The following is a 10,000-nucleotide window of genomic DNA, read 5'->3' on the forward strand; positions in this document are numbered from 1 at the left end:
CCCAGTCCAATACACTATCCAAAAACTATTAAAGGCACAATTATGCTGAATACAAAGCTGATAAAGGTAAGATCATTGGCAGTCAAATCCCAGTCTAAATAATCAGATAATTCCTCATATATCTTAACTGCACTATTAAGGAAACCTATTTTACCACTGCTCACAGGATAACTCAGAACCAAAAGAGGACTGATAAATCAAAATGATGTCTGGTGAAGTGCCACTTTATGACATTGGGCATCTCCTACAGAGCCCAAATGAAGATTTGTTTTCCAAAGAAAAACAACATGCCATTAAAATTCCTTCAAAACTGCCAGTAAAACAGCAAATCATATTTACCTGTTTCTTATTTCCAGCTTTAAACTCTTCTGCTTTTATCCATTATTCTGGGGGAACAAATTGTTCTCACAACCCTTGCCACCATCACCAAAACAAGCTCCTTCATAAATTTAGGGATTTTTGACTCTATTGAAAAAGGAAAAGAAAATCACTCGATATGCCTACATTTGTTAGCAAACAGATGCATTACTTCTGATCAACCTTTGGAACACAGCTCTATTTTTGTCTTCAATCATCATATTTATATCTAGCATCTTAATGAAAGATTCCAGCATTAATCAGTATTACTTGCATGATTTATGATAGTAAAGAAACAAAATGACAGAAATCTTAACAGCAAAACAGTCACTTCAAAAAACTTTGGACTTAAATGTTAGGTTTGAGAACTCTTCAATAAACTATGCTTAATAAATTATACATGTATATAAGATAAACAACATATTAATAATAGTTGGGAAGAGTAAGCTACAACTGCTCTAATTTTTGTATTGAAAAGAAAAAGTAACCAGGTTGAAAAAATTATATCATGACCTACTGTGCTAAATTTTGCAGATTTTAAGAAAATATACAATAAATATCACTCTTCTGTTTGACTAGCTACCATATTCTCCATTGGCAGAGCTGACTAGTTCATTTTCTCCCATTCCCTTTCTTTCTTGCAGCAGAGGCTATTTGATGGGAACATCTGACAAAAAATACATTGCTCACTAAGATCATGATTAATGTCGCACAATTAACCTTTTGCCACCAGGTGGCATGTACCTAAATGTCAATGCATGCCTGGACTATATTTTGGGTGGCATGTGCATACGTGCCATGGTGCACCGATCCCATTTTTGAGAAACCACCCGGAGGCATTGGGTTAAGAGATACGAACTCCCAGAAATTAACTCTTTTTCATTAACTCATCTACTGAAAAAATCTCAAGTGAATCCTATGAGGCATCAAGTAAATGCTGCTGCTAGGAGCATATCCATCTACATACACAGCTAACTGTTTTATTCTCCACATGGTCTCTATATCAAACACTTTCATTTCCATCTTCAACATTAGCAGATACTAAACACGAGTTCAGAGTATCTGTATAGTAATGTAAGGACATAATATATAATTGTTAGTGGTGACTGGACCCCACCTAAGAAACAATCATTGTTTTAGTTTATCAGTTTTTTTTTCATTTTATTACATTCAACCTTGATGAAACAGCACAGCACATGAAATCTATGTACCAATAATATTGTTCAATATACAGATGATTATATGACAGAAACAGAAGAACAAGGAAATAAAGAGAGTTGTCCATTTTCACAATAGCCAAGCAAAAAAATTAAATAGAAGAGTTATGCTGTCACCTGTCATATTAGAGAAAAGTACCACACAATATCAAGATACCTTTTAAAGCACCCACTCACAACCCATGGTAGGTGCGAGTCAGTCGGTGGTGAGCAGAGTACAGTTTTTTTTCCACTCTGATGAAAAAAATCATTTAGAACCTTCAAAAAATCATTATAACTTTATGAGAACTTTTGACCATTTTTTTTTATAAAAAGAGAAGAAGAAAAAAAAATCATTTTATGCTAGCTGTGACTTCGAACACTAAAAGTTCCTTTTCTGAACTGTCATTCCTTCTTCTACAGCTACTTATTGTCCAATATGACTTGAAATTTGCTTTACATCTTTTGAGATGGTAGCACCTTTTCTTATTATGTTTTACTAATTCAATATACAACAAAATATAATTCCTATAAATATGAATTCCTAATCTCTAAAAAATACAACACCTGTTCAGACTGCCTGACTGGTACAAATTATAGTTGCTGAATCACTCTCATTTAAATCAACACATCAACATATGAAGCTAGCACATCTCTCTTATGAATTTTCTATAATGTCATACCAATTGTTCCCTATGACAGAGTAAATTTACATACTGACACTCAGTCCATCTAAATTCACAGTAACACGTAAGACCCATTCACACCTTAGGTCCATCGACATGGCTAGAATGCAGAGCAACAATTGTACCACTACCAGCTCTTTCCACTAGATCAACACCTCTTTCCTTCTCTGTCTGTCTCTTTCTTTCGGTCACTCTATATCTCTATCAACTGTGCGTCTTGTTGAAAAAAGAAGAAAAAAAATGCAAAACCTACACAGCCTCCACGCACACCTGAAAATATTCTTGATGCAAAGCCGAATTAGGTCCTTAGGGACAATCAACTAAAGTAAAAAGAAATATCACAAATACATAATTACTCCCTATAAAAGGCAATACATTTTTAAGTCTTATTCAAATTTAGTTATTATCTTGCTTAAGGCTTAAGAAATGTGACAGGATTATGAGCATTCAGGTTATCACTGAAAAAAGAAATTGGGAAAAAAGTAATAATAATCATAATTATAATAAAATGAAAAACAAAATCATAACTTCACAGTATTTCTGAAACAGAATTAATGATTCAATTAATAATAATATCAATATCAGTATTAATACTGTTATTGATAAAATTTTAAATACTAACAATAACAATATTCCTATCAATATCAACTGTAATAGGAACACTTATAATAATATTAATATCTCTACTATTCAAATACATAAAGCACTCCTCTGAGATAAACTGATTAAAAAAAAAAAAAAAAAAATCAAATAAAGAAAAAAAGAAAACAAAATAAACAAAAGGAATTCACCTCACTCAATAATGCCATAAAGGTAATTAAAACGCTCTGATTCCTTCAAGTCCTCACAAGACACAAGTATCGTAAAAGGCCTGGCCCGAAGCAAAGCAAAAAAAAAAAAAAAAAAAAAAAAAAAGACCAAACAAGCCGAGAGTGAGGGTTAGAGACCGTCAATCAATCAATCAATCAAGAAAGAAAGAGGAGGAAAAAAAAGGAAAGATTAAAAAGTTAAAAACTAGGTCAAGGCAAGAAGAAAATCCTGATTACATTAATTTCTTGGAAGATGAGGATTTCAATGGAGAATGGAGCTTATCCCCAATGGGAGATTATCTGTGGTCTGATCCGTTAGAATAAGTCTTTGGCAGGTACAGGTCTTTATGTATATATATTGGTGTGTCTGTGTGTGTGGGGGCACCTGTTTGTATTTGTCTGTGTATTTGTGAGTACGTATCTGTGTTTCTTTTACATGTGTAATGCACAATACCTAAAGATTGAAATTCTTCGCCACAATAAAACTTTCATAGTTTAACTTTCCAGATAAAGAAAAAAATCACAAATGTAATTGTATATAACTAGTATATGTTTATGTTTATGAAAGTGTGTGATTACATATATACATACATATTATATATCATATTATATATATATATATATATATATATATATATATATATATAGATATATATATATATAGATATATATATAAATAAATATATATAGATATATATATATATATATATATATATATATATATATATATATATATATATAAATATATATATATATATATATATATATATATATATATAAATATATATATATAAATAAATATAAATATATATATAAACATATATATATAAATATATATATAAATAAATAAATATATATATATATATATATATATATATATATATATATATATGTATATAATATATGTATATAATATATATATATATATATAAATATATATACAAATATATATATACAAATATATATCTATATCTATATCTATATCTATATCTATGTCTATGTCTATATATATGTATATCTATGTCTATATATATATATATATATATATATATATATATATATATATATATCTATGTCTATATATATCTATACATACATATATATACATATATACATATATATATATATATATATATATATATAATTTTTATTATGAATGTTCTTTATTACAAAGGTTGCTCCTAAGTTTTAACACTTACATGGGTCTTATTTTCAATCACATACAATATCATCATTACACACTATAAGTAGTTATGGAATGCGAAGATCAGATGCTGTCTGGTCTCAGACCTCAGCATAGGACAATGAATCCTAATCCACACGATGCATACCCTTCACATCAATTCAGCAAGCTTGAGACATCCCACATTTTCATAACTCGATCTTGGCCTGGAAATAAAAGAAAGGAAAAGCTGAAAAGGCTAATAGCATTTGGGACATCTGAATTTACTAAAAATCCATTAATAATGTAAAATTTGAAAAAGAAACAGGTGTGCCTTTTTTCAATGTTTAATTTTACTTGAATACACAAGCTACTAAAAAAGTTCAACAAATTTCCAATGGACGTCCTAATTTTTACAAACTGGCAGCCGCTTCTTGAAGAAAGAGTTACTGCAAGAGCAGGAAGTGACAATTTTTTTTTTTTTTTTTAACATAAGAGAGGACATGGGAATTAGACAAGATATGAAAAGAATTACAAGTAGAGTAGAAAGCTAAAAATTTATCCACATGATTACTCTTTCGTCCAACAATAAGCAGGACATAATCAATAACTGTCACAAATGAACAAATTCAAAACCACAAGCATACACACCAACAGTGAGGAGAAGACCTGCTTCCTCATCCAAGTCCATACAGACAATGTTGTGCTTCACCTCGTGAAACTTTGCAAGTGATGCCCGCCTGAAAGAGCAAAATAAACACAACAACATTAGCCTTACTTCTAATACACGCTTTAGCCTAATACCAGTAAAAAATCTCACTATTACTCATACAAGGGTTAAAATAATATCTTACTTTTCTCCACTAACACTTTGCATGAAAGAGAAATATGTGTAAGTATTAAATTCAGTTAGTTTCAAGCATGTTTAGATACAGAGGAAACATTGCAAAGAATATATATGGTAAGGTAACCAACAGGTTCACAGAAAATCATGGGTAAGTTTCTCCGGGAGACCACACTTGTCACATAAATCATTAGCCAGGTTTCATATACATCCAATATATTTGGACATGGTTGTAGTTTTACTGAATATATTAACAAGTAATTGAGGAAATTACCTGTAAATTTGGTGCATACCTACTACAACCCCTTGTCCAATAGGTACACTTTTATCAAATACTCCCAAGATTATAAGGCTAGAAGATTCTCATTCACATATGTTACATTAGTTCCTTTTATTGGTTTATCAAGGATATATCAAAGGTCCTTGTTGTTGTTATGGTTTTTAGTGGTAATATTCAGAACAAGGTCATGAAAAAATAAATAAAGGTTTGCTTTATTTTTTCTGTTTTTTTAATTTGCAAATGAATGAAAAGCTTAGAATGACACAGTCTGCAAGGTGAATGCTAATAAGTAAAAATAAAACTATAATTTGCAGTAAAACACATAGTGCAATCATTGGCAAAGTGAGGGATGCAACCTCTGATAAACCACTAGGCTTTCATAAGATAAATACATATTTATTGGAGGTAAAACAAATAGTTAGGGGCAAGGATCCATTAGGGACTATATTTAATACTCAAAATATTGTCATATTGTGAGAATTTTTTTAAAATGACAACTGCATACCTATTGGATTGGATGTGTACCTACTGGTTACCTTACCCTATTCACCTCATCATTCAAGATCTTACAAAATCTCTATATTTAAACAAATAAATGAATACACACAAACAAATATATGAAAATCTCCACTCTTCTACATCTAGAACCAATAATCATTAAGAACTACTTACTCCTGATCAGAAATGGTGGAGTGGCAATTATCACATACTCGAACATCAAACTCAAAACCCATGACTGGGATAGTGGAGCGCTTACTGCTGCAACTGTCACACACAGCCTTCCCACATTTTCTGAAAGAAATCAGTAACCATTGACAACTACTGAGATATACACTTGCTCTTACTTACTACCCTGAGCCCAACTGTCTTCTGGTTGTTTTCCAGGAAGATTAAACTTTAATCAGAATAAAAATATTATTATGTAAAGCTTTAATAGTTCTATCAAGCCTATACTCTACTTTTACATAAAATAAAAAAAAAAAAAATGGAACAAGAAAACTCAATTTTCTCTTATGATTCATTAGCCATTTCATCAAGTTATATGGTAGTGCAAGTTAAGATCCCATTGGTTTATGAAGAAAACAACAACAAACCTGCAGTGGTGTTGCCGCAGCCCAATTTGTTTCTGGTCCATCATAGCACGGATATTCCAGAAGAAGGGACGGTCACAGTACTGGCAAGAATCAGCTTCTACCCACTCTGGAGTCTGAAAAAATGATAAAGCATTTTTTTTAGGACTGGATCTTAGTTTGAGATAAAAAAAAAAAAAAAAAAAAGGTTCCATTTCCATTTTGCTAACAACTAAAGTAGCCTCACCTCTTGTCTGTTAGCCTTCATATCCCAGAATACGACAGTAGCATCTTCTCCACCTGAGATCAGCTGGTGACTTACAGTGCCATAGACAAGTGATGATACCTTACTCCTATGAAAAAAGAAAGAGAAGTTACAATTCCATACAAAAACAAACTGAATGAAAACTAACTAATTAATATCAATGGACCAGCTATTGCATGACCTAAAAACATATCAGGAACTATCAGTGTTTAGCAGTTTCTATAGTTGTCGTTTCCACCAACTACCTTCAACTCTAAAGCCTTATTTTGGAAATATTACAAATCCAGGAAAAGAAAAAATACAAACAACACATTACTACATAATTTCCCCTTTAAATACCTTTAAATCTTTCATTCACACTCCCTACTTCTCTCTTTTAGAATATATCCACCAGTCTCTACCACCCCTTTCAAAATATCACCCACTGACTGAGAACTTTACTCAGAGGAACCACCAGTCTTACGTATGTCCTTGCAGCTCGAAGGCCGTTCCTTTCCCTCCTCCAATGTCCCACACAATGACTGACTGATCATAGGAACCTGAGAACAGGAGCTGTCTGTCTATATCCCAGGCTAGTGATCTAATGGAGCCATTATGACCCTATGGAATAAACAAATAATTGTTTTTAATGATTCAGCCCATGGAAGTAGACATATAATGTTGATGATGATGTTGATTAACCCATGCCATGTACATACATGCCATGTCTACTGTGATTTTAGTTTATTAATTGTCTTTACAAATAGATGGGCTTCACAAGTGCTGTCACCAAGAGGTCAATAACTAGTACTAACTTTCTCACTTCTTTACTCTTTTCCTTGATTTTCAGAAGTATTCTCTTTGATCTTATATTGCTATTAGTAATTTCAAAAACAGTACAATCATCATCAGGACTTTAATAATAATAATAACTTCATCTATATAAATAGAACTAGTAAAAAAAGTTTTCAAAATTTTTTTTAGGAAAGCTGAAATCTGCTGAAGTCACAAGCTCTTCTATTTGACTACTTGGTGGCTAGGCACTTGTTGAGTCATCTGTGTGTAGGAACATATCACAAAATAAAACTACAGTGACATTTCATTTTCTCAGTGGCACTGGGTTGTTAATAGATGACAATGATGAATTTTATAGTCATAATTCTTGTTATTCTTATAATCATAATCCCATTTATAATGAAGATGATAAAATATGAACAGAAATATATTACCTTAAGTACAGTAATAACTTGTGGCCCACTCTCCTCCAACTTGAGCATTGTAATCTGTCCACTGTAATCACCCACAAACACATGTTTACTCTTGTAGTCATACTGCAGGGCTGTGCACCAGCCCGAGGACTGATGTCCTCCTAGTCGTCGCCCACTCTCTGTGCAGTGGTAAACAAAGAACTTGTCCCGGGCAACGGAGAGTACCCATTCCGCAGATGGGCAGAAGATGACACCTGTTACTCGGTTTTGGTGGCTTAGGTAGTCACGCTTGTGTCTGATGCTGTTGTAGTCTGAGGCCACCTCAAATTCCTGGAGAAATGGGTATGGGATGGGTTGAAAAACATGTATATCATTGGATCCTTTGAAAATACAAACATTATTATGAAACTAATAACTAATAATAATATAAAAATAACACACAACAATTGACTTATGGTCTATGACATGAATCAAATAATTTATCATTGAGTATTAATGATTCACATTCCTTACTACTGAATTCTATAAATTCACAATCTATTTAATGCTATTCCCTTTTTTGCAGAAAGTTACTGAACAAGTCCTACTCTCAACTTACTGTGTACAAATAACGTGACATACGTGCTGTGTCCACTGCAACCTTAGTTTATTAACCTCATATTGCCGGACATGGCTTTAGCCATTATTGGCTGGAAAACTGTATAAAATATCAAGGAGAGGGCAAAGCAATACTAGCCAGCCAATTTTGCCAAGCATGTCTTGCCACCTTTCAACAGTATGCATAGAATCACTATTTTACAGAGAACTCATGTTTTTCTTTTGTATATACGGATGTCAATGCCTCCTACCGTTTCAATGGTGACAATTCAAACTGGGAAGAATCCAAGTCTGACTCCAATGAATTGGATAACAACACAGACTTTGATGCAAATTACATGCCTTTAGCAGATGTGTCACTGGGCTCTAACAAGCCTCTCATGACGTACATCAGGCATCCCAGGGGAGACAATGCCCCCAGGACTCCTTTCTTTATTTGGGCAAAGGAGAACATTCCAAGGTGTCATTGCTTCAACAGGAATTCTGGTCTCCACGCCAGCTTGGATAAAGCTTCTAAGCCCCTTTGACACCTCCAGCTTCTTCACCAAGCAGCTATTGAAGAAGACTGTTAAAGAGACAAACCAGTACACATCTCACCTTTTGCTTCCTGTATTTTCATTTGAAAGTGTGGTGATTTGTATTCTATTGGTCCTTTTTTGAACACAGGTTTTACAGTGTTTTTACAATTATAGTTAGGCCCAACAATGTCCTAGAACACCCTTTGCAGAGATGGGTGGGCATGCAAGTTCAGGAGCTCCAATTGTACCTTGGCTGCAGTTCCTCATGGAACTACAGTTCCTAAGGGACTTCTGGTCCATCAATCACTTGATGTCTTCCACCATGTTCCCAAAGACAATGACCAGGGATCAGTTTGATGCCATGACCACTGTGCTCTACTTTGCTGACAACAAGGAGTAGCAAGATGTAGAGGATTGACTGTAGAAGCTACCAGTGCTCAACTTCCTGATAATCACTCCATTCGGTCTTTGTCCTGCACAAGACCATCACTGGACGAGAGTCTGTGGCCCTTCATGGGCACCATCACACCTGTAGTACAATCATAACACACAGTCAAGGAAGGCTTGAAAGACTATAAGTGCTGTTTATAGAGGCAGGGTATATGGTGGCCTTCAAGATCTACAAGGCCTGAATCCTTCTGGCATATTCCTCTATTAGATTCACATACCATCAGAGACTCCAATCCGGCTTTGGGGGCGATGTGCACTCTGCTGGAGGAACAGCCAAAGGAAGGAGGCCAGGGTCATGTGCAGGACCTATAGTGTATCCCTCTGTGCTGCTCCTTGTTTCAAGGATTATAACAGGTACTTTTTTTTTTTTTTTTTTTTTTTTTTTAGGGGGGGGGGAACTACTGCTGCATTTAATTCGCTCTTGAAGACACACTACTGCCTTTGCACAATGAGATGATACAAACACTCCTAAAAGGGAGTATATACTGCAATATAAGAGAATATCCTTCATAGTTTCTGCAGTATAAAAACAAAAGTTGCGATTTTCCATAAACCACCAGAGGGAGCTGCACAGTTTTA

The 10,000-nt window shown here is 33.7% G+C and overlaps 1 protein-coding gene across 1 annotated transcript in view; it reads right to left on the minus strand.

The window, feature by feature from the left end:
- Positions 1–4,185: 4,185 nt before the first annotated feature.
- LOC125033686 (WD repeat and FYVE domain-containing protein 2-like) overlaps positions 4,186–10,000 on the minus strand; it is a 12,258-nt gene continuing 6,443 nt past the window's right edge. The window contains exons 3-9 of the mRNA XM_047625389.1: positions 7,878–8,186; positions 7,133–7,269; positions 6,652–6,757; positions 6,429–6,541; positions 6,007–6,126; positions 4,862–4,950; positions 4,186–4,437 (exon numbers count right to left, since the gene is read on the minus strand). Coding sequence (XP_047481345.1) covers positions 4,388–4,437; positions 4,862–4,950; positions 6,007–6,126; positions 6,429–6,541; positions 6,652–6,757; positions 7,133–7,269; positions 7,878–8,186 — 924 coding nt within the window. The 3' untranslated portion in view covers positions 4,186–4,387. The remainder of the gene's footprint in view (positions 4,438–4,861; positions 4,951–6,006; positions 6,127–6,428; positions 6,542–6,651; positions 6,758–7,132; positions 7,270–7,877; positions 8,187–10,000) is intronic.

Source organism: Penaeus chinensis, chromosome 16, assembly GCF_019202785.1.
Source record: "Penaeus chinensis breed Huanghai No. 1 chromosome 16, ASM1920278v2, whole genome shotgun sequence".
Taxonomy (NCBI): domain Eukaryota; kingdom Metazoa; phylum Arthropoda; class Malacostraca; order Decapoda; family Penaeidae; genus Penaeus; species Penaeus chinensis.